The following is a 27,021-nucleotide window of genomic DNA, read 5'->3' as shown; positions in this document are numbered from 1 at the left end:
CGTAACGTTGTTTCTATTAAAACTTCATGTTTTACGCACTAAAATTTAATTTAAAAATAACAAAGTAAAGACAGATGCTCTAAACAAGTCAAAATAAATTTAATTTAATTTGAAACACTCCTTTAATTTGTTTTAAAGTCTTTTTTAATAAACTCTATCAATTTTTTAATAAACTTACCTATAATTTTTATTCACAATAATTCCCGTCGCCATTTTACGTCCATTCTAAATGCCATTAAACCAGCTATAATCTTCAACGTTCAATTTCAACGAAAAATGTTGCCAATATCAAAATATTATACATTGTGTAAAATTACCGACTAAGAAACGTATTAAAAAATACTACACAAGTGATAATTATATATAATCTGCTTCCGAAACAGGTGTATCGAGATATAATTAGCCGCAAATTATAAGTACGCGTATAGTGCGCTGGCTAAGTGACCGCGGGACGTTGCGGTCTTTATAAAATTAGTAGATTCGTTTTATATACATTTTCTGGAACATTCGACTTGTGGTTTTGTGCTGAGGACTTGTTGTCTTTAAATATAATATCAAAACAATGGCCTAATTAGTAAGGTTCCTTATTTTCCCATGGTACAAATGAATATCACAAATATGTTTGTTTGTCCCCATTTGGGGTGAAAGAATCTTTTCTAAAACGGAGAAAGGCGGAGGCAACTATTCCAAATTATCAAATTTATGTAACACTTTTCTTATAGGACATTTCATAATTATATTTTATTAACAAACTATTCTGAATGTGACAAAATTGTGTTAATACATTAAGAATTTTGTTAGTAGTCAAAGTCAAAAGTGTTTCAAGCCCTTTAACAATATGAAGGCCTTTAACATGACCTAACTGGTATTTTAATTTCCAACAATATTATCACATGTCATTCATAAAATCTTATTAACAAAACAAAAACCAGCCGAAGGTTGTCACCCCCTGTCACTCAAGTAAACTGTAGGTATCTTGATCCCTGACTCTTCCATAAATGTTTTATTTTTTACCTCCAACCTTTTATTGTGGGGTGACTAATGCACTTTGTTTTATACATAACAATACGGAGGAAAATACAAGAAAAAGTCAGTCTCCCAAAAGCCAGACGATTGTTTGAAACTGTTAATGAGTAATTTTTAAAATCAATTGTTGGTATTTCGAAGAATGGCCAGTATTTTTGTTTGTTTGTAAGTAAGTTAAGTCTGGTAAGTTACAAAAGAAAGTATTTATGTAATGGAGGATTCTTGTATATCCTTCTTTCTTCAGCAGTGGAGATCGTAGTCAGTGAAAATCTTTGGCGATCTATGGTCACTGGCTAGTCTATAGAAAACTCAATCATATTCATTTAAATTTAAATTGTTGGTAAATTTGTTGCTATATACTTTTTAATCTAATTTCACCAAATGTCAAATCAAGAATCATATGGTCAGTTCAATATTTTGACCATCTTAGTTCGATAACCAGCCCTAGTTAAAGAACTATTTTATTGCTAGACTATCTAAAACATACTTAAAGATGTTAGTTTTCCCACTAATACAGTAGTACAAAAATATGAAATAATATAAATAATGACAAATAATCATGGTAAAACATGTCTTCGGCAATGTAGACATCATTATATCAACTAAGAGACATTTACATGCAATAAACCTCACTTATGGTGCTTCAAAGATTTAAGAACACATTACAAGGTTTAAACATGAAGCATTTTTAGGGGAAAATAACAGTTTTATGGGAAAAGGGAGGCAAGGTAAAAGATTAAGGTAATTGTGATGAGATTCTGAGGTAAAGGCAATTTAAAGGATTATTTTAGTGACTTTTAAATGCTTTTTTGATGTATGATTTATTCAGTATCATTGCAATTTAATGTAATCTTATGACTAAATATATTTGACCAAAGATGTTTCCGAAAGACAAAAGTTAGGATCAAGTTTGAGAGAAAGAAAATCTTTGGACTGCCTGGAAGTATCATTTCCTGGCACTCTCAAAGATTTTGAAGATTTATAAAATTTCAAACAGGTATATTTACACTAAAGGTCGTCAAGTCATCAAAAAAATAAACGGCTTTGAACTGACTCGACTCGCAATTTTGTAAAAAATTAAACTTAAAAAAAAGAAAGGTAAATATGCTCTGCAAATAATTGAGGATATTGAAGTACACAAATTGGTTTCTTTAAGAAAATTCTAACTAAATCATCTCATAAAACTTAAAACAAACTATATCAAACAAAAATTATGCGTAAAAATATCATAAATAAAATTAGCATGAACATTAAGTCAGGAGTATGGCGTCTTTTGACTAACTTTAATAACTTCACAAGTTTAAGTTAAGACTTTAATAAGTTCACTTAATTACTGCGAGGCTTCTTGATGTAAGTTTAATGTTGTAAGTGGCTCTGGGATTAACTGTAAAAGTAATAATGGTGAGTTTTATGGCTTTAGAGTTCCGTGTTCACGAAACTGTGTGGCCATGGAGGTATTTTCTTACTCTTCTTAGAAAGTATTTATTTACTATCTATGTCATAATATGTATAAAAAATATGTGTCTATCTTCTAAAATATAAAATCTAATCGCAAAATGTGTTGTTAAGCGCAAATCTCGAGATAGGTGAACAGATTTCGCTAATTATTTTTTCATAATATTCCTTAGTGTACAAGGATGGTTTTTATGGACAGAAAATTGAAAAAAAAATAGAAATTTTAAATTAATGACTCGACTAGAACGAAGTTTGTAGAGACAGCTAGTTAGAAATAAGGATCACTTGTTCCAACGGTGAAGGCAAACATCGTGATGTAACCTGAGGCAAACCTAAGAGTTCTTTAGAACAGTTCATGAAGGTATGGAAATTCCCCACCCGCGCTTGGCCAGCGTGATGGACTCAAAGTCTAACCTTAGTCTAATTGACGTTTAGTCAATATCGCTGATAGTTGGGAGCTCCTTGCATGATCAATTACATTATTATTGTATCAACTACATTGTTAAACTTTTGGCGATTGAAAAGAGTGGCCGTGAGTTTCTTGCTAGCTCTTCTCATAAGGCTCTACCCTCTTTCCGAGCTAGTGGTAGATTCAGTAATTGTAACGACTATCAAAAGTGTCAATATTTGACCTTAATGAATAAATGATTTAATTTAGATTTTGACCTGAAACAAACTCATACTTTACTAATTGTTTCGTTTGAAAATTGTTTATAGTGTTTAAGTATTTGTGTGGTTGCCGTTCCACATAACAACTATTAGGTACTCAACAAATGAATAAGACACTTTTGGCTTTCGCATAGCTGCAAATCATTGCAGGTTTTGAACTGAGTACATTTTAACTTATTTTAAATCTACGGGCTTCAATGTATAAGTTACCTGCTTGCTCTTGCTTGTCCAATTGTATTTATTATGTAGTACTATAACGGATATAAATGCAATTATTACGGTAATCAGGCAGGAAATAATTGTTGAACTGTTTTTAACTGCTCCGCCAAAGTCTTTCTATATTATAAAAATACGTGATACCATTAACTTAAATACTTTTAAACTATAAAATATTACTTAATAAATAATTATTTGGTATACCTAATCCCTTTTTTAACTATTACTATTTTCTTAATTTTTACTTATTAACTGCCTCTGTGACAAAATCGGTAGTATTTACGACAGCTGATTTCGAGGCCTCGGGATTGATTCCCGGGTTGGGCAAAGAACTAATAATATGTTCTCATTAATAATAAATTATTCTTAACAGCTGTCTTTTTTAATCAAATCAAACTTGATAGTTACTTGCAAAGCTTCCGCATATAAAATATTAGTAATTAGTAAAGAAGTATAAAAAACATAATTATGAAACATATGAAAATATAAGCATGTATACTATGTGTGTAGCAGTCTCAGGCAGTCTGTCATTCTGTCGATCTATTACATCACACTTGACTACTCAGATCTATTGAAATTTATCAAAAAGATATCCGAACAAACAAAGACTTCATTTTGAAATTACCTCCGCGAGCGAGCCAGGTCAGTAGCGATGTTATTTCATACATTATCATAGTATTGTCCTAAGGGCTATTATTCATAGAGGCCCTTAACCTAGTGCCTGCAGAACGAGCCTGTAACGGGGAATATCAGTCACAATTTAAACAAAATACGCATCGGGACCATTTGATCCGAGCTACGACTTCGTTACTTTGTACGTAGCGTTGGCAAAACAAAATTTGATAAGTTTATAAACGATTTTTATTTTATGAAAGTCTCTATAGTTTAATTGGTAGTGTCTGCGATCGGATACAAGGTTTCAGGTTCGATTCTGTGGTCAAGCAAAGTGTGGAGTTTTGAATTTCTACCGATTATGTCGATGCAGCCTGAAATTACTGATGGCATTTAAATAAGATGAAACGCTACTTTTTTTACTGAGTTCCACAATTTTTATATGCTTTTAATAATTTTCATTGGTCAACATTAAATAATTATTTAAGAAGACTAATTATAATTAGTCCAAATCATTCATATAACTATTATAACTTAACTTTGACGTCTAATTCAGCTTGCAACTTAGCCGAAAAGTCAAGAAAGAGTTACCTAACATGCTCGTCTATAATATTAAGTAATAATAGTTCTGATTATTACTTATCAATCTTTATTTCTCAGTCATCTGCGGACCATATGTACCCAGATAGAAAGTAATAAGTCGGTAAAAATGTGCATACAATGGAGGCATTTGAAATGCAAAACGCACGCATTCAGGGGTCGAGCCGGCCCGTCACTCACTCTATATAGCACTCACTGACTATATATATAGTGCTATATCATGGTATATCACTACCGTCAATTATATTAGACTGGCCAAGATTTTGATATGATATTTAAGCTTGAAATTTTGTGGCTTTCCGCAACTTTTTAAATAGAAGTGATGAATTGTTTCGTTTTGGTAAGTTGTTGCTAAACTCAACTATGTAAATAAGTTTTGAAATCTTAACATTAGTTTTGATGCTTAACACTTGCAATATATGATTAAAAACGTAACTTAGTGAACTAAAGATCAGTCTTTAGTAAACTAATTAAAAATACTAAATAAAAAAAATATCATGTTTTACTTTACTAACTTAAATAAGCTAGAATTGCATCTTTCTTGATTATATAATCAGTGTCATTTTACAAATCCCTTTTTGAAAAATATTCACATGTTTATTTGAACAATAACAAAGTAAACATTTTAACAGAAAACAGACCATTTCAACACTTCTGAGTCACAAGCATTAAAGAAATACTCAAAAACATTTCCGGAAAACAAAGAGTTTTTGTCTCGTCATATAATTCATGCATCTTCCTTAAATATGAAACAATGCGGAAGTATTTCTCATACAACTTCATGCATATGCAAGAGACGACCAAAACACGAGAAGAGAAACAAAGACACAAATAATATCAGATTTTGTTCCCGTGGGATGTTTTTGAAGAATACCTAAGTATAGAAAACTCTTTCTTATAAACAAACTCTTTCTTATAAACAAATCATAGTAAAGCTTACTATACCTCAATTGTTTCTAAGAACAGCTGATTAAACTGTTGATAATGATTTAGTATAAAATTCGGAAGTCTTAGCAATAAAACTAGCCTCTAGACTTGCTTAAGGGAAAATACAGGCAGTAAGTCCTCTCAAAGAGGGATTTCTGGTTGCTAAAATCATATTTTATATGAACACGGGTTAATCAAAAGTTTTATAGATTTTTTGTGAAGGGGTGAGATCATTGAAACACACATACATACTCGCTAATGCTTAAATTTATGATAGTAGGTTAAAATCAATAGCTCATAAAAATGTAATTCAATTTCAGGTAATTTTATAATAAGTTTAAATTGTTATTTAACTCATAAAAACCTTATAAAGAGTATAAAGAAAACATTAATAATACTTTTAGTGAGTCGGAGAGTTTGAAAGTTTCATGTGTAATCTGCATGTGAAGAGGTACATAATAGTGATTTACATTTGTACAGAGTGTCTTTGTGACTCAGGAGGCAGTGTGAAAACTGCGGTCGACGAACTAAACATACAAGCACTCGGGGTAAGGACGATGCTGTGGATACCAAACGTGTGTTACATGAGATGGGAGTAAGGGTGCCCGTGAACTCACTGATGGGATATGGTGGGAGGACTATTCGTCTGTTTAATATATGACATTAATAAGTAAATTTCAGACCCAGAATATGTTGTCTCGAGACTTTTTAAAGTAACTTTACTTATAAATTTTCATTCTGGTTTGTGTAAGTATTTCACAGTTAATAGGCGAAAGTACGGTTTTACTACTTTATAAACATTAAAAAAAAACAGTGTAAATGTTTTTTTTCGATTGTTACTTTTATTATTATCCGCAATTTTCTTGCTGTACTAGAAAATATTTCAATAAACATCAAACACAAAACAATAATCATAACGTGTCTGTCATATTTGCAATATGTAAAAAGTGTAGTTTCACATTTCTGCTTCCTAGCGAAGAACGACGTAATAAACATCAGCATCTAACCCACAATCCTTACCGCGCATACTACCGCGGAACTAAAGCACATCAGTGATCTGGCTACAGACAGACGGACATTACGGCACTGTGACAAATATTGCGAGACAACTAACATGTGCCACGGAACACTGTTATAAACTAACACTATACAAGAGACGACACTATTTTGGAAACGGAGACACCAACGATTTTGGAAATACCTTAATTTTTTGTTAAAACAGGTGCTTAGGAGGTTTTAGTTTATCCCCGCTCTTACTCCTTTAGCGATGTCAGAAAAATTGAATCAATCTAGTGGTTTAGCCGGTATACGAATTACGTCTATCTATACTTATATTTTAAAGCTGAAGAGTTTGTTTGTTTGATTGTTTGTTTGTTTGAACGCGATAATCTCAGGATCTACTGGTCCGATTTGAAAAATTCTTTCAGTGTTAGATAGCCCATTTATCGAGGAAGGCTATATCATCACGCTACGACCAATGGGAGCAGAGTACCAGTAAAAAATGTTATAAAAACGGGGAAAAATTTCACCCATTCTCTCTAATGTGACGCAAGCGAAGTTGCGCGGGTCAGCTAGTCTATAACTAAAACAACTGACATCAGCCTGTCTGACTGACCATCTGACAATTTGACCAACTATCACGTTTTGAAATAAAACATTGATAAATAATCACCAAAAGACTTATCCGGAAATGACATGAACACTAGAAACCATCAAATATAACACATCTATTAAAATAACTATATTGACTGTATTAATAGCACGTTTTGTTCAAACAATCATCGACGTAAACCTGCAAGGTTTATATAAATATGGTCGTCTTCAGTCACAAATGGTAAATTTATTATTGACTTCTAGTACCTACAATATAAATTACACTGCATTTTAATATAAGAGTCGTTACGCAGTTGCGACAATCACCAACATTTTTAGTGCATTACAAGACTTTTACATAACTTTATCTTAATAACGTAGATAATTAACATTTTGTTAAAAACTCTTACACAACACAAAACACTTAACAAAATATGTACATTCGATCCGTAAATACGATTTATGGAAAACACAACTTTTAATATTTTTTTCGCGTGGAAATTGAACCCACGACCGGCATTCTGGCTACCCAAAAGTCTTGCGCTATAATTTTAGTGATCGTGTGATACGATTACAGACTCAATCAATCACATAATTTATTTATTTAGTAAAATATTGACGTTAACCTAGTTTCATCACTTATGAATTTTGTCTGATTACTTGTATGTACATGTTAAGGTAACAGACCTTATTTATCGGATAGGCTATCTAACACTTATCCACAAACTGGAATTTGGACCTTCAAAGTAATTGTCGTTTTACCGGCAGTTCGGAAGGTAGACTCAATAAGAAGACCAAGCAAAGCACCTGTTTAAGTAACAAGAATACAAACGCCAGATAAGTCGACAATGCAAAACGCATGTTATTTTAAAAGTCCAATATAAATTACGCTATGTATTGATACAAAGTGATGTACAGACGTCCGTCTCACTGAAGACATTGTCTATCTACGAACAGACGATATTTTAACAAACTAAGCGATCTTTACAATAAATTATATTGTAGACGCGCGCGCAGGTTTTGCGTATGAATTTTGTAGAGATGATAATACCTGTTTATTAAGCTTTGGTATATAATATGTATTTTTTTTTATCAAAAGTAGATGGCTTTTGCTTAGCAGTAGGACAATTTACCGTTAAAAAAAAGGCAATTATAGCAGCGTAACAGCCTACACGAATTTTCAAAATATTGGTAAAATAAATGTAGGTATTAGTACAAACAAAATAGAAAACTGGACTAATGCAATATAGTCTGATAGATAGATACTGGAGCTATTTTTTTATAATCTCGAAACATTTAATGAGTAACATAAATGTTTATTATTATCCTATGAAGGATTCAGGCTTCAATATCCGTTTCATTTTTGCAAACTGTGCAATTATCTTCCACATTATATACACGAACATCCTTATTCTACATACTATCAGCTCAATACAAATCCACCTGTCGCAAGCGGTCAATCTACTGCAGTTGATGCAAATGGGTGCGCATGGGCATTGTTACCGCCGAACGCTAACGACGATGTCCGATCTCGGCCGAACGGTCATTACGCGTGACATGGCCGGATCACGGCCGTGAGAATACTTACGCAATAATTTATAGTATTCCTCCCATCCTTTGGTATTGTTTTTAAAAGATATGTTTCGCACCTGTGTTAAAGGTGTATGGTAATGAAGGTTTCAGCCAATTTGTATATGCAAGAACACGAATTCTTTGCTTTGTGCTAATTTTCAGAAACACCTTTAAAGAACGAACTTCAAGGCAAAACACAGCCAACTGGTCCAATCATTACTCAAAAAATCCAGGTTTTACAGGATACAGTATTCGTTAATTAACAAAACAATGTCAGTCAATAGGTATTCACTAAAACCAGAAACAGGTGGCACGATACCAAATTTCACCAAAAACTTCTAGCAAAAGTGTTTCCCAATTCATTCTTGAAGGGTTAGTCGGAGCCGGCGATGTACAACAAAAACGTTCAGCCGAAGAGAGGGGCAAGGCATCGCAGTACCGCCAAGAATTTGAACGTAACCAAAAACAGAGAATGCAACAATGGACGGATAGTATCTTAGCAGTTAGTTATTCGTATGTTAGGCCAGTGTCGGTGAAACAAAAACTGTTTAATTGTCCATTGGTTAGTGTTTGATCCGATCGATGAGACTCGCTATGTAACATTTGGGAAGTTTTATTGGTAATGAACATAACTTTGGAAGGTAAAAAGTAAAGCTGATCGATAAAGTTACGTCGATTGACTTTGTGGTACGAAATAACAGCGATATTATCTGTACGCTGTTATTTCAGGCCACACAGTCTGAGTAACTGTATGCTTTAGTACCTTTAAACTTCTAAATTGGTACAAGAACTTAGAAATATAATGAATTTGAAACTGTGAAGTAAAGGATTGTTTTGGTAGAGTCAATCCAAATATTGTAACAACATAATTGAGAAATAAAAAAGAAAATTGTTAATCGTTTTCAGACGTTAAACAATTTTATTTACTCGTCTGTCATCTGCGGGCTTATCACGTATCTCAGTTGACAGTTAGTATACGTCAAATCTATGGTCACTATTCAGTACATTGCTGCTTTGACGTAACGTATTAATCACTATAACCTAAGGGAGAAAACAATGGACAGGATAGTGGCTTTCAAATGGTTGTCAACAGAGATACGTGATAGCCCCCCAGGTCATTGAACTGTGTCAAAAGCTCGACAGCTTAAATAAAACTGACCAAAGGTTGGCTCCTTACCAAGTAAAGAAAAGAACATAACTTATTGTAAATAATAAGATTTATACCCCTGTTTCTACATTACAAAAATAAATTTAAAGTTTTTATAAAGAGACTTAATACTAGTCTTTTTAACTTCTTTCATCTCACAAGTATCGAGATCATTTTTTACTTAAACAATCATTATCTTAGACATCTACACCCTATATACGGGGAAAATACTATATTCGCAATTATTTTCCACGCAACAAAGTACGTGGACATGAAATTAAAATCTTTACAGAAATAGATGCGTGAAAAAAGTGCGTATACCTAGTATCCTATTCGCAACATATTTCCAAGTATAATTGTTGTTGAAAAAACTATACGTAGAAACCAATCAATTCGACGACAACGGAATAGGTTTTATTATTTTTTTCTTCTCAATAATAGGGCTTGTGATCGAGGAGAGAATTAACTCTATAGCCAACACAATTCTGAACTCTATCTTTTCATTCTTAAAGTTGTTTTTAAATCGTCTTGATAGTCGATAATACGAGTATTTTATCCAGTAATTATCTGAGGGATAATTCCTTCGGTTACGGTGACGATTTTCTGCGATGCTTTTGTACCGGTTTATTGTTTTATTTATTGTATATTGTAACAAATATGATCGTTAGTTGAGATGAAGGCAGTTTTGTATTGATAGTTTTTGTGTTGCATTCAACACGGTTACTGGGTTAACTTGTGTTCATTTATATGAAAACTTTTGCCGAGAAAAGTAATAAAATCTTTCAAATTTATTTTACCAACTGATTTGTCTACGTCATTGTCATACACAAACAATACTTAAATTACCTAACACAATATTACCTTACCCGGGTGTAAAAAATTGAGCATTATTTGCCTCCATGGCGCGGTGGTTAAAGTCGCCATGCCGCGCCGCTACCATTGCGTTGGGAGGTCGTGGGTTCGATTCCCATACGGAACAATTATTTGTGCAATCCTCAAATAGTTATTTCGGGTCATGTTGTACTTTGTGTCCGTTGTTTGTATGTTTGTAAAAGTTCCCGCGACATAAGAGCAATTCTTAGTGCAGGAGTCGTCTCTTTTTTAAATTCCGTTATTCATGATTTTCGTAACAAATATTTTATAAGTCCTTATGGTCCTGAGAGATCGATGAGTGTGCGACAAAGAAAGATAACAATCACTATGTGAGTGAGTAAGAGGTTACATTAACGTGTTATTACGGTCAGTAAATTGTAGCATTTATGTAAAATTCGTTCGCTGCCCATCTGCTTTAATATATAGCGAAATAATTGTGTTCTTTAATTAAGTTTTTGTGATGAATTTGATCTCCTTAGTTTAGTAGCAGTTTTTCATTTGTATGCTGAACAGATAGCTTAGAATAAAGTTCAAACAATATACTCCCAGTTTCTGAGATACATTTAGCGATAGTTTATCTTTTCAATAGCGTTTAAGCTCACATAAAAATGACAGTTTGAATAGATAAACGACCGCTAAATGTGCCTCAGAAACCGGGCATTAGATTTTTTTCAACGGGCCATTCATCGCCGCGATTATGTCCAAGATCCTGTTAAGTTATGACACGTTAACTTTACTATACAGTTAACTTTAAAGTATCAAAATGTGTTTATTTTATTCCAGACCTCTTACGGAAGGTAAAGGGGATTTAAAACCTATACAATTTGATACTTGAACGCAAAAGCAAATCGAATGGAATTCGTATCAAAATTTGACATTTGTCACAACACGACAAATAATTTAGTTCTCATAATGCACGCTAGAGGCGCTGCTTGACTGTAGAATATTATTGATGTAAATATTTACTATAGAAGCTCATATATTTACTCGATAGTAATCGATAGTTACTAGTTATCTGGCAAAATTATTCGCGATCGCAACACAAAGGTGCTCGCGATGAAACGAGTCTCAGTGATAATTGCATCTCTGATAAAAGATCATAAAATATAACGATCAAATATAATGACACGAGCCTATGGCTGCCAGTGTATTGTACGTCTTTTTATATTAAAATTAAGTCATTATCTACAATGTGTTATGTAGAGTCTGTGTGAAGAATTGGAGGTTACAGTTTTATAAATTATATTTAATTTATTTGTGTCCATTGTGAAATAGATAGTTTATTACAATCGGTCACGGAACATTTTATCAAGGAAGATGTTTGTTTGAAACCCGTAATTCTAGGCGTCATTATGCCAAACTCGGCTCCGGTTATTGGAGCCGCAAATGCGTCGAAGACAAATGCATACACAGACAGACAAATATAATGATAGAAGGTTACTTTTGCTTTTATAGTATTAATATGGATTCAATAAGTGGTAGAGCATATACGATATGTACATAGGTACTAGGTAACATGTGCTATTTGTAAGAATTATGACAATCTGAACATACAACAGACCAAGATGTTTCACAAAAATAATCGAAAAACACATTTGCATGAGAAAGTGTAATATTTACATACAGTAACGATTAAACTGCATTTACATAATTTAAACCATAACATAAATAAGCCTTCCCATACAAGTGATAATATTGCAAGTTATAACCATAAACCTAAAGTCTGAATAAAAATTGTAAATAATTCCGCAAAAAGAAGCTCTTGCGCATCAAAAACGTCCATTCACGAAGACTGATGGCGTCACCTGAGCTGTTGTTACGGTAAATCAAAATGGCGGGTGCTCTATCCTTGTCACACTTTACATGTTTTTATATTTTTGTCTCTGTCCCTCTCTTGATTATACCACGATCGAATGCGGCTAAGATTATGACTGCTACCCGCATTAATACTTTTTGATTTATGTTTGTGTTACAAATACTCGTAATTTAGATAACCAATTTTTCTTCAATGTCGGTGGTGTGTTTCTTTGTAGAGAAGGAAAAGGTGTTTTCTTTGTTTGAGTCAATTTATTTCTCGGTTTTTATGTTTTGTGGTTGATGGAGATAAGAAGATATTTTTGAATTGTTAGATAAAAAGTAAATCGATTTGAAATAAGATGTGGTAATCTAAGACTCAAAAGATTTGGTTGCACAATTTCTTTTTTTCAACGCATTACACATTTGTTACCATTAGGTACATAGCATGCATAAGCTTACGCTCAAACCTCAAAACTCAAAACCTAGAAAAAATGTCTTTTATACGTTTAAATAATCTTCTTACAATTACTAATTATGAAATGTTAAGACTAAATGTTACTACGTGAAGACAAACTAACGTTCTAGTAACCAAACACGTAAATTCTCAATTTTCATGAAATTCAAGAAGTCCATACAAACGCTTCCATTTTTTCCTCTACTACTTTAAACTATAAACGATTCATCATCATTTAAATAATTGCAAGTCACTTGAAACATTACAAAACGTTATAACGTATAAAATGTGAATTGGCATGTACGAACATACAAACATATGTTCTCAAAGGAAAAACTAAATTATAAATTCAAATGTGAGTTATACAAAAATTTGAGATTAACACTGCAATTAAACAACAACAATTGAACTATAAAAAGTTGAATTCTGACTATAGGCGCCACCTGCATATAAGAACCAATAAAACCAGACCTCTATACATCAACGATTACTTCACACAGACAGCTCAAGTTAAACTGGCAACTAAAGTCACTAATGTCAGTTATAACCAGTCAATTCAGACCTACATTTACGAACAATTTCTTCATCAATAAAGATCAAATTATATTAGTCGTAGTATACAATCAAAAAACGTCATGGTTATTCACCGATTACAAGATATTGATACTTGCGTCGATTAATTTGTTCATAAAGGTTACTACGTAAAAAGGAACGTTGCGAACCGCTTATTAATTGCTAAATTGTACATTAAATATAAATTAATGCATAGATTATACCACTTTACCTAGAAGGTAATTAGTCATTTTTTGCAATTATTGGTTATAAATGACGGTAATTAAGGTAAATGCACCAGTAATGGACAAGGAACCAGTATTGGACGAAAAAAAAATAAACCGCCTAGAATAAGGACATGAACAAGTTTTTGATCTTGGCCTCACTGTGCCATGTAATATAGACATCAAGCTGTCATCGTTTGAAATTTCATAGAAATCAGTCTTTTGGATATAAGATGGCGTGATGTAAACAGTGTCGAATCGTTTAAAAATTCATATAGCCGTTTTTATAAAGGAAATTGTTAGTGCAGTAAGTAGAAAGTTACATTAATATTTATTTTTGCTTTGTTTTAATCAGACTGTGTTTTTTTTGTTGCGTTAGCCATGAAATTAACTTATCAAACGTGCAGTATTGTTATTCCAGAGAGGTTATAATTGTTGATATTTTGTTGATGTTTATAACTGGAATACTAAAATTGAATATTACCAATAATGGACAAATGTCGAAACTTATTTTTATTGTTGTGTCATTAGATTATTAACTAATTTTACTCTCATTGTTGTTCTCTACTATAGGCTATTTGAAAATTATAAAAATGCTGACGTGTACCAGTAATGGACGCATTTGTCCATTATTGGGTATTTCATAGAAATCCAGTCATGGACATTGATATAAAATGTTTGTAAGACAAGATTTTTTGTTCTAAGAAATGGCGCCCAAAAAAAATTATACGCCTGAACAAATGGGCAAGGCTATTGAAGCTGTCAAAAAAGGCTAGAAAATATCCGATGCAGCCAAAAAATTCGATGTACCTAGAATAACATTGCACAATAAATTTACGGGTAAAAGTCCCATCGAGTGCCCAATGGGACCCCGCACCGTTTTAACTAAAGAAAAAGAAGACATTTTGGAAGTTTGGATTAAGCACATGATAGAAAAACATATCTTCGTAACAAAAGAAGATTTATTGGACAGTGTCTAGCGTATAATAGTCGACAAAAACCAAGAAACCCCTTTCACTGACAACAGACCCGGCAAAAAATGGTTTTCCGCGTTTATGAAACGACATCCCACGATGGCTGAACATGTTCCTCAAAATTTATGTGCAGCAAGAGATAATGTAAGAGTAAGTGTGCAAATTACTTAATGTCAGTGTGACAAACGGAATAATATATATATAAGCATAAATATTAATTTAAAAGTTAATAAAAAATAAATAACATTCAAAATTCCGTTGCATTTTATTTTCATTTGAATTATTGCGATTCTGTGCTACATGACAATAATCTTAGATTCACAATTTCCTAGGTGTCTGCGACCAGGTTCATGTTCATTACTGGGTGTCTATAACTGGGTAATGTTTATTACTGGGTGTCCATTACTGGGTAATGTTTATTACTGGATGTCCATAACTGGTTTTTTGCTGTCCATGACTGGTGAAAAAACAGCTGTTTTTTGTTTGCTAATTATATTAAAACCAATTACAGTATCTCTCGCGTAACACATCAGAATTGTAGATTAAGGACAATATTTTACATTTGAAGTAGTTTCATTACTATTTCTTTCACTACATAAGTGTAACTTCGCAAATTCCAGGAATTTGCTCTTAAACTGTCCATTACTGGTGCATTTACCTTATTCATTTTACATTGTCTCTTTAAAAAATATTAAAGTTTTATTCGTCAATCAGTCAAGTTTGACGTTTATTTTCTCATTTATTCAGTAGTAAAATAATGTTATCGCCTTTGGAAGCGGAAGAACTGATATGTATCAAGAAGCGACTTTTTTTTTTAATTTAAGGCAACATCTGCTCGGTTTGGCCAATAAAGTTTCAAAATAATACCTACTTATCTTTAAAACTGTACTACTTTACTCCTCGGTTGCCCAGGTACTTACTGAGTCAAATTTTTGCTAACACAGAAACCACTTCCCAACCGGCTACTAATGAGATACTATTGAAAAATAATTAAGAGTAACTTGCGCCGAAAAGTCAAGCATACCAAAGTTAAACTGAGTAATAGCTAATTTCCTTGTAATAAAGTATACACGGAAACAATCTTGACGCTAAATCATATGCGCCTTTTTTCCATGGGAGTAAGCACAGACCAAAGAACGTCCCTAGAAATGATCCCTATTAACGGTTTAGAACATAGCAATGAGAAACCAAAACCTCCATAGTATAAATAAAGTCTATAAATACGTACCTTGTAGTAAAAGCTTACGATATATGCTAAACAAAACAGTCTTATAAAAATACCAAAAAACTTTCCCGTGGGAGTAAGCACAGACTTACGAACCTTGCTTCAATCCTTACATACTCCTTTCCTTCAAATCTATACTAATATTATAAAGCTGAAGAGTTTGTTTGTTTGATTGTTTGTTTGTTTGTTTGTTTGTTTGAACGCGCTAATCTCAGGAACTACTGGTCCGATTTGAAAAATTCTTTCAGTGTTAGATAGCCCATTTATTGAGAAAAGCTATAAGCTATATATCATCACGCTACAACCAATAGGAGCAGAGTACGAATAAAAAATGTTACAAAAACGGGGAAAATTTTGACGCATTCTCTCTTATGTGACGCAAGCGAAGTTGCGCGGGTCAGCTAGTCAGTTCATAAAACAGCAATACACAACCGAAGTCTGTAGCAAAAGTCTACAAGATATGCTAAACAAAACAATCTTATAAAAATATATTTTAAAATCGTCGAAAAAATCATATTTTCAAACTGATACACGCGTCGCTATCCTACGTAATAACAGCGGTGCGCATGCGCTTGTATCGCAGTGTGCGCGGTTATGGCCGCCGGTCGGCTAATTTCTACCATCTGATAACAGCTCGTGATCTCCACGTAATAAGATATCGATGAAGACTTCGTAAAGTATAGAGGTGCCAGAATTTTAAAGAATAATATCCCGTAGAACACGAAATGTATTTAGTTTTTCAAAATTTTGCTGTACTTTTCGAGTTATAAAGAAGATGATATCTGATCCCGGACATCAGATTTATATCAATCATAATTTATTTATTGTATGATTAGTGGTTAATATTGTTATTCTTATAAGTATTAACTATTTGTAAGGTTGTAATGCAAACATTTAAGTTATTGCATAAATAAATGATTAACAATGATGTTCTTATTCTGAAGTATTTATAGTAGGATCCTATCCCCAAAACTTTTTAACACTAACGTCAATTTACTTGAATGTCATGTCATACAATCGTTACATTGTATTAGAAGCACATTCAAGAAAACAAGTGAATCTTTACATTTAGTTAAAACATTATGTATAAATTCCAACCGAGAGGAAATCTCGAGAAAAAGTACAGATTTATGTAATTCCAACTTCACATACCGACTTTATCAATCTAGGAAGACGACATCTAAAATATACGTAACTGGAAAACCGCCTTTTTCAAAAAAAGCTTGTCATTTCTTGAGAAAAACCGCAAAAGCGAACAGACATAGATGCGAATGCTGAATAAGGTATAAAGTTAGTAAAAAGTAGTAATAGAATACCAAGCTTATTGGTTACAATATAAAAAGTCTTACATACATTCCCTTGAACATTGGTTTCTATGTTTTAATGTAGTAATGATGAGAACTAGTTTATTATCTAAAGTAACTAACAATTTGAATAAATATCAAAAGTTATGCTCGCTAGAAATGTAAAGGTTAGGTTATATTTTAACTGTCTTCGACACAGAAATAATGAAATGATACTAATTTATAAAGTTAGATTCACGTTTCAGTTGTACGTATCTGAGTTCAATATGATATTAAAATCTCCTTGATGAAAAATTGTCTTCATGTATCTCACGCCAGACATCAGTTTCACTGCTCAAATGTCTGCTGACTACCTGGCATTAAACTACCCTAGAGGCAACACTTAAATAATATTCAATAAGTAAGTAACTTAATATTAAGATACTACCAAGTTATCAGTTTAAAATTGACTACATTTTTACAAGTTTCGTAAAAATAATTTACAAAACTTAATTTAACGACCAACAATTATAATAATAAGATACCTAGCCGGAAATTTAAGGGTTGTTTAATGCAAATTATAGATTAAGAATACGCAGCTCATCAATCAACACATTGAAACTGGCGTGTCTCCTTTAATAGATTATTAACCCTGCGTACGCGTAATGAAAAAATAATTTAACAAGATTTATAGCTTACTCAGGGTCTGGCAAATTGCAGTCAGTTTAGGACATTTAACATAAGTGCAGTGTGCGGCTGAGGACGTTAATTTTGCAAAAAAATATCAGCAAAAAATATTTGTGAGCTAAAATCGCGCGTTGTTCACGGTAACCGATAATGATTGATTTTAATAAATACAGGTCGAACAGCGCCAATGTGATGAATGCAAAACTTGCTTGAATATAATTTATCTTTACCACCGGAGGGGTTAACGGACGGCAAGTATTAACTAAGTATTATTAACTGTTTAAATTAAATCAATTTTCTTTTAATAATATGGAAGGTAAATGGTATTGAGTGTATTCAATTTGTACCTGGATATACCGGAACGTACAAAGTTACAGTTAAGTTTGAGAGTCAAAGAGTAGCCTGCTTGGAGCTTGTATTTACCAATCTTTCGATAAAATTTATGTTTTTTTCCATTTAGACCTACAAATCTAAAGAAATATGTGGCTACAATTAGATACAGAGCCATTAAAGAAAGTAAGGGGTAACTAAGTACTACTAGTACTGTACTAGTACCCATAGAAGTAAGTTTAAAAAGGGCATAGGTACATTTTGAAAATATGAAAGTTTCTGAAGAAGTTTTATTATTTAAGACTTATCATATTGATACATTAAAAGGAGTAAAGCTATTTATAGTCTAAGGCCAACTTAATGTCAATAATTAGAACAAAATTGTCATACATACAAAAAGTTGCGCGTGAGTTTTTGCTACCCATGTCCGTTTTAGTATATAAGTTCAACACATAATTAATATATAACTCTTTATATAGTAATCATGAATGATTAAAACTGCTCATAGAGTTCTATGACTTTATTAACCTTTCAAAAGCATTTAATAAGCATTATATTTAGATAAATATCTGTAAACTATTTATAGTTTTCTATAAACATAAATTATTTTTTTCTAAGCACGAGTTTTCGGGTCTTTTTTTTCGATTACAAATTTGTTATTAAGTTTTCCGAAATCTATAAAAATGTTCTAATAGGCATGTTTTGATTTTGCCCAGTATTGGGTTACGCACTTGCCGTGCATGGTGATATGAGAAGAGCTTGATGTGGGACGCATTATCTATCGTTCAACGATGAAATATCGTAGGTGTATTCTATATTCCTGTCTGCAACAGTGTGTATTAAAACAGGCATGAATATGAAAAATTAACCGAAAACTATTTAATTTTCAGAAATGTTGGGTGAAACAAACATCTGTAGCAAGAATACAAAATTACAACATCTCAATGTATTACAAAATAAAAATATAATCCATACTTTACGACGTATCCATAAATTGTTATTTGATTGGTCTCAATGCATGATATCAACTATCTGACCAATTAAGTATGACATTTGTATCTGTCAGTATGACAGCTGGTATCGCTATACAAATTGCTATGACTTGCTATAATCCAATGAGGAGCACAATTATAAAGGTATTCAATTTAATGTCTCATAATAAGGTGTTATTACGTATGCAAAATAAAAATGAAAGTTTTCAATGCGGTAGGCGCTTTTAATATTTATTTTTAGCAATTTTGTGGTTCATTGCAAGTGATGGGAATTGCCTTTTGCTTTTATTTATAAGCGTTGAGGTACTATTAATGGATTTTGTTCGTGAGTTAAATTTGTCACCGCAGTTTTATAGATTGTTACTATTATAGTTAAATGGCTACTAATTAATTTATCGCTGTTATGTCCATCGCCAGATAACTTTATATTCGAGACGAAATGTTGACATTTTTGACAAATAATTTATGGACCGCTGAGGAAGAAATGATAACGTCATTTCTTGTACAAAGTTGCTGTTGATAACTCTTAAAGACAAGTATCAGATAGATCTTCTAACCCATTACTGTCCCACTGCTGGGCAAGGGTCTCCTACCAAACAAGGAAGATAGATTATCACAAGGTTTTTTTTAATTTCCATACATTTGTTGCCGCTTTATCTAGCAGATAGGTTATTTGACACATAAACAGAAGGCGTGAAATTGGAAGTTTGATTATTATTGATATAGGTTTTTAAACTTTACATCAAGAAAATATATTTTAGGTTTCTTCCCACTTTCCATAGAAACAGTTTGATATTATAATAAGTGCGCAATAACAATACAATATCGGAACAGTCATTGTTTACAACTGGCCCACAGCGGTTACCCGTAACTTCTAGACAACCCTAACCCTCATTTAACCGGACACGATGACCGCTTTGACCGGCTGTTATTAGGGATGGCACTTTGGTTTATTTGTTAAATATTAAATTATAGAAACTAGAAATTAGATTAAATTGATTGTAATAAATGTATGAAACCTAAAATAAGGCTCATTTTGGACCAATCCTATCCTATAACTAATTATATCACGATAGCAACACAATATTGCACGGTATCTAATTTAACTGTTTCAAGTTGTGGCAGCAATTCTTTGTTATACATTCGTTAAAATTATAGGCATTTTAACTAATTTAAAAAATAAACATTAACCCTTTTATTCATAAAAATATAGGAAGTTATGAAAGACTTATAAAGAGTTTTGTTTCTTTCACTCCCTAGCGAAATGATAGTAGTTTTTTTAACTAAAATAGGTTTATGGCGTGTTTATGAATAAGAGGGTTTATGTAATACTTAATAAAATATGGTTATTAATTAAAACAATCTCCATGAAATCTTAAATCCTCTTTCAACTTGCTATTTGTGCGGCAGCCCTACAAATGGTGCCCTTTGTTATCTAAGCCACAAAATAAGCCGTCCCGTGACCGCGAGGGTTGTCCACCAACAATTGAATCTCAATGACCATTACGATAATATATTGTTTCCATTTTATTTTTTCACTACTTTGTTCTATAAGATGCTTTTCTACGTTTAGTCTTGCAATATCTACCACCTTGTGTTAACTCCAAAAATATAATTTCGACAATTATTTCGACTTGAGACTAGGGGGTTTCATGTATCTTAGTTGACAACAATATGAATGTCACTATGCCGTACATTGTTTTCTTTCTTAAATTACATTGATTAACACGTTACGTCAAAGCAGCAATGTACTTAATAGTGACCATCAATTTTACGAACACTAGTTGTCAACTGAGATACGTGATCCGCATGATGATCAATTGAAAACTCAAATCTCGAAATTTGTTCTATACTCAACTATACATAGAAAGGGTTTGTATTCTTAATGAAATGCAAACAATACAAAGATTATAGTGTACGCTGACCACTATAATATTATAAGCTGGACGTCAGAATGCAAATATTTGCCTACCCTCACTAATCCTTTAAGTGTAGGTGACCACTTGGATTTTATGAGATTAAGATATATGAAGGAAAGCAAAGGATATTTTATAGTGAAATTAATATATGTGTATCACAATCAACTCTGGCTACGGAAGGGCTGAAATTATTTCTAAGTAGAATATTTGTGGAATACAAAGGCTTTTTACGTAAGTTCGACTTTGGCTAAATTTATAATATATTTTTTTACGTCAAGCTGAATGCGTCTTACGACGGAAAACAAACCATTTAATGTTACTTATAAAAGTAGGAAAACAAAAATTGATTTTACCTGTCCGACCAACACAAAGCGTCGTCTCGATACCTGAAAATAATAATAACAATTAATTAATATATAAAGTATTACAATAAAAAAGGAGCACAGGAGTCGTTTTTATATTCCCTAAAATATGTGCCATTAGAATTTATTAGTTCATGACGCTAATATGAAACAATGGATTCTAATGGATTTTAAAATGTAGAGTAAAAATAATGAGTAAGAATACAGATCTAACCTCTTTTCATTCGTCTGAACACCTCTTACAACATTATTGAAGGATAAACTAATTAACAAATGCATTTTTTTATAATCGTCCGGTTAGTGTTCAACCTACTGTCATTTATAAATGAATCAAATTATAATCTCATAATACAAAATCCAAAACTCCTATTGTACAATTAATTCATACATTCATTTCTTCGATCAAGCATACTCCACTATAACAAGCTCATAAGCGCCATACCAAAAGAATCTTCAAGCCAATTACAAAGAATAAAATCAATAAAAACTCACTGAAAATATGTAGCACTAGCGTTGAGTGCAGTTTGACGGTGAGATTAATAATAATGTGGACTTTATGTATTATTCATTTGAAGCTGGGAGGTCGCCACTGACTCAGATCAACGCAGCTTGGAAGAGCCCCGGTCATTTGTGAAGAAAAAGTGTGTAGAAGTTCGTTTGTGTATGTTTTAATTGTATATGTTATTGTAAATGTCCAATTTAGAGAAAATACTATGAGTTTCAGGAAAACCTAACAATTGTTTAACTTTTATGCTGAAGGTCTGAAATGTTCAGAGGCCAATTTTATTGTTTAGAGTGGCAAAAATGTCTGGTATCTGCTTAAAAAAAGTTTATAGTAGGTAATGTTTTCAACGCATTCTGGCTCTACCTTCCGAACTTCCGATATCTAATTAAAAGTTATAGTAACTTTGACAGTCGTATTACACGTATACCTTATTATAATAAATGATTTTAATTTTAATTTCGTCCTTTCGCGACCAATGTCCATGGCCAAAATGCCGCTATCGAAATAAATAAATTTTCAAACCAGTCCTTCAACGCATTACATCAATATTTTTTTTGGTACTAATTTCATACTATTTTTTGATAAATAAACTACTGTTTAATCGATCATTTCCACAATCCCACATCCAAGTAACCCATAAGTGCAAGTATTGTCCCTGGTAATGACTTGAACGATCAGTTATGCATTTACGTGGTACAATATATTTAACATAGCTATGCCATATCGCTCGTTGCAACTTTTTACCTCAGTTTACCGAGCTCATACTATGGTTATATGGTTTAACTGATTTTTATCGAAGCGATTTATTGACGTTTAATACTGGGTAGTAATGAAGGGTTAAATTGAGAGGGTTGTTAACCCGACTACTTTTTGTGTTTAAAGATAAAAGTATGTGTTTTTGTGGCGTTAAAAGTTGTCGAAATATGTGAGGTAATTTATGAAGCCTGTTCCGTGCGATTTTTGAATGAAAGATTTTTGTTTAAGTCCTTAATCAATGAAATGTATTTTTTGCGAATTAGTTATACTCTGTGAATTAAAGATCCGAGTTTTTGAATGGGCAAGTGTGATCGAAGCAAAATAAGTTTGTGGGGATTGTAGCATTCTATGGTCGCTAAGTCAGGTTAAAAGGTTGTCATGGTACATTCACTTATTCGTATTTTAATTGTTAAAAATGCAATAATAATAAAAAGATGTGCAACAACACATGAAAAGTACTATTGCTCTCCACAATACGACTTCGCAAATACAAAACCGAAGCAATATTAGAGAAATCGCTTGTTCTAAATAAACCAGTAAAATGAGTTAGAATGGCATTATTCGAGGCATTCACTGTCCAACACAATGTATTGAATAGGACGCTTTGTGAGACACATTACCGTATGTTAATGTCTACTGACAAAATATTTAGAACAGCTCAGACGTTGTGTTCCTGCCTAGGTCGGGTAATTAGGCTTAATTAGTTAGAAATTGTGCATCCGGTTAAAGGTGAAATTATAATGACATGACTCTATTCATGTGCTATTTGTTCAAAATAAACACTGTTTTCTTTTTTGATAAGGGAAACAAATAACAACATTTAAATTGGAAATCTGTACGTTTCATGTGCATCAAATTATTTTGTGCTAATTCTTTACCCATAAGAAGAGAGTGACAAATGGAATATTCAAAATGTTATGGTCAATTTCAAGCACATTGACCAACATTTTTGATTGATTGATTTCCTATAAAATCACTACGATGGCCTCATAAATAGTACTTTTTATGCTTAATTCACTGAAATCAGTGACATCTCTATAGGAAGAATAATAATTTTTAGATCCTAACTTATTCATTTAGATGTTTTAATAACGAAACACAAAAAATATTACGTATAAACTTTTGAAAAAGAAACTCTTTCACTCATATTTCGTTCAGAAATTTCCCAACATACGTTCAATATTGGCAATATGGCCACGTATTTTACGCGCGAAGCTTTTTAATAAAACCGCGTGAGGCGTTGTAATATGAGCCTGAAAAATATGAGATGTGTAGATAATCCCTAGGATCACCTAACAGTTTAATAATAAGTATAAAAATGCTTATTACTACGAAAAAATACATAAAATAATTTATTATGAAAAACGTGCTATATATTATTGAACTTCAAAACTGATCGCTCCAAGAAAATACGTCGTACTCGCTGAAACTAGAAAAAACTAAGTGATGCCCGGTTTCTGGGTACATTTATCGGTAGTTTATTTATTCAATAGCGTTTTTATTTGAGTTTAAAGGCTATTGAATAGATAAACTACCACTAAATGTACCTTAGAAACCGGAGGTTAGCAGTCTAAGTTAGTTATATATAACTTTTGAAATCTTTGCTATCACGTTATAACAATTATATTTAGACTCTTTTCAGATTCAAAAGGCCATAATGTTTTCATTTCGTTTCAGAACGTATAAGTCAGTCTCCCGCCAAAACATCGCAAATCGAATTTAGAACAAGCCGTTATTCTCAAAAAGTTTTGAAATAACACTCACAAGGTGTTATACAGCGTGTTCCTAACACGAACGCACATAAAAACTAATAGAATTCAGTTTAGGAACGCTGTATTCTGCCAGGGCTGTCAGCTGGACGATTATGAACACGTTTTGTGAAAAAAATACATATTATAAATTGATAGACAATAACTAGATAAAAATACCTAGTGTTTTTATTTTTAAGTTTATTTAATAAGGAAGAATATAATAGGTGCTTAGAATTTATATAACGTGAGTATGGTAGTATAACTAGTGTTACAATGTTTTAAACAAAGCACATTTATGTTTTTTAACAATATTCGATACATTATATTTGCTATGTTAAATTCATTTTCCAGTAAATAGGTCTTACATACAATAAACATTACGAATAGAGTAAGAACTGTTTTCCGAACCTCTTTTTAGGAATAAAATTGAACTTAGAACCTTGTGGCGTGTGTCATAAAATGCATTAAATTAAAAAAAAAACTTTTTGAAAGTTTTTGCTTACACGCTGTTACAACAACGCTGGCCAGAAATAAAGAGTTCCAAATTCAAAAATTCCATCATGGCGTCCCTGTGTATAAAGTGTTGCAATTGTCAACACCCGCGACACCTCGTTTTGCATTTTATAACTCGCTGCCGAACATTCGAGTGTAATGATCACCAGCAATTTTTACTGAGCCCTATCAATTCCCGCTCAACAACTCTTAAGCTATAGATTTGTGAAGAATTTTAGAAGAAACGCGAATATTTTATGCTCTCTGGCTATAAATATCATCGTGCGTGATTCACTGTTTTTTTGTTTTCGAGTCACTGCAATTATTATTTGCTTACTGAAAAAATCAGTATATAAAAGATTTACTGGCTTCTGAAATTCTCACATTACCATCAAATAATGTATCATCCATCATTTTATTTTATTTTATTATTTATCATCCGACACCTCACCAACCAGCCCTTAAAATATTTTCTTTTATCTTCCCATTAGTGATGTATCTACATGAAGTTTCTCGTTGCGACTTTTCATCTACAGTCTGCCTATTTCTGCCTTAAATAAGGCATTTACTTTCTAACAAAAGTTCCCATTCCCATCCCCAAAATCATATTTCGGTCAAAACACGCGGTTTCCGGCCTCGACCACGATAACCGCACTAAAACGGTTAATTACCATTAACCCTTGACCCGAACTCAGCCGAGCGGCTCCGAATTGTCCCGAACAACTAACTTATGGCTATTCCACGCACGTGACGTACTCCAGCCGTGAAAATGAATCGCGCGATCGCAAATAATTTATTTTGTGTATGTATATTAATGGGGAAGGATATCCTTGTGCAAAGATTCCTAAGATTTTTCTGATAATATCGTAGTTAAGTAAATGTTCCGTTAATTATTGCTACATTTTCCTATTTTGGAAAAATTACAAGGAAAGTTTAGGCTTTTGAAAATGATTTATCTAACGCAGCTGGTGTACCTTAAGCTTTGTTTAAGAAAATAAAGTGAAAGTAAGTAAACTAGCATTACTTATTTGTCTCATAATATCATCTTAAGGTGAATTTGCACTGTAGAATTTAAGAAAATTGGAAAACAAAAAGTTACCATGCTTAAAATTAGCGCAAAATGAATACGTGCCAGTGTTGCCAAACTTCTAAACAAACATAACACATCCGGACAACTAATAGAACATGCAATTTCAAATTTCAAACATCACACCTACCGACGTCATATTGTCGTCATGTCCTAAATTTAAATTTTGCAAATTCGTAACACGTTTGTCTCGTTGGCGGCACTCGCGCGATATTGCATAAAATTACAATATCGCCGAACAGAGGGCGCCTGTAGCGACGCCATTATTGCACGTCATTTTAATAATACTATTATGTGTTTAATTAATATTGTAGTATCATGTAGAGTACGAGCTAAATAAATTAGTGTCTAAATATCCATCGTGTAGTCATGCATATATAACCTGCACTCTTCTAAAGCAAAATTGCCTGAAGTAAAAACATAAACAAATGACTTTTCGCTTTTGTTCTTGTTCTTTACTTCCTCGCCACTGCTTGCGGATATATCCAGACACACAAAGTTGTTTGGCGCAGGCTACATCTGTGTTATCACCTCTTTGTTATAAAAATCATTTCGGTTTTGTATTGATTAATTTAATCTTGCTTCATCAGCAGTCGTAATTGATCTTTAGAACAAAAAAAACAACTTGAAAACAAGTAAATAGTCATGAATATACTTAGTTAGGCATACCGCACTTATATAAAATTTTTCTCTAATCTTCGAGATTTATTCAATTAAAATTTCGAACCGCCAATGCAAAGAAACCACCTCAAAAATCTTTGAAAAAGAAAAAGCATTTCCTTTCCAATTACCCATTAAAAAAAGTCTAAACAAAAGCCAAACAAACATCACTACATGTAAACTGACACATGTATGACGTAAAACAAACACAGCTACGTTTAGTTACCACTCCTGTCCTCTGTAAGTACAGTGTGACAACGAAACGCAATTAGTCGCCAATT

General features: G+C 32.5%; 1 protein-coding gene across 6 annotated transcripts in view; it reads right to left on the bottom strand.

The window, feature by feature from the left end:
- trh (PAS domain-containing protein trachealess) overlaps nt 1–27,021 on the bottom strand; it is a 187,385-nt gene that overhangs the window by 130,937 nt on the left and 29,427 nt on the right. For all 6 annotated transcript variants that reach the window (XM_076128321.1, XM_076128322.1, XM_076128325.1 and 3 more), the window contains exon 3: nt 21,481–21,513. In XM_076128321.1, coding sequence (XP_075984436.1) covers nt 21,481–21,513 — 33 coding nt within the window. The remainder of the gene's footprint in view (nt 1–21,480; nt 21,514–27,021) is intronic.

This window comes from Anticarsia gemmatalis, chromosome 21 (genome assembly GCF_050436995.1).
Source record: "Anticarsia gemmatalis isolate Benzon Research Colony breed Stoneville strain chromosome 21, ilAntGemm2 primary, whole genome shotgun sequence".
In the NCBI taxonomy this organism is placed as follows: Eukaryota; Metazoa; Arthropoda; class Insecta; order Lepidoptera; family Erebidae; genus Anticarsia; species Anticarsia gemmatalis.
Note: the sequence above shows the minus strand (reverse complement) of the source record. Positions and strands in the feature narration are given on the sequence as shown.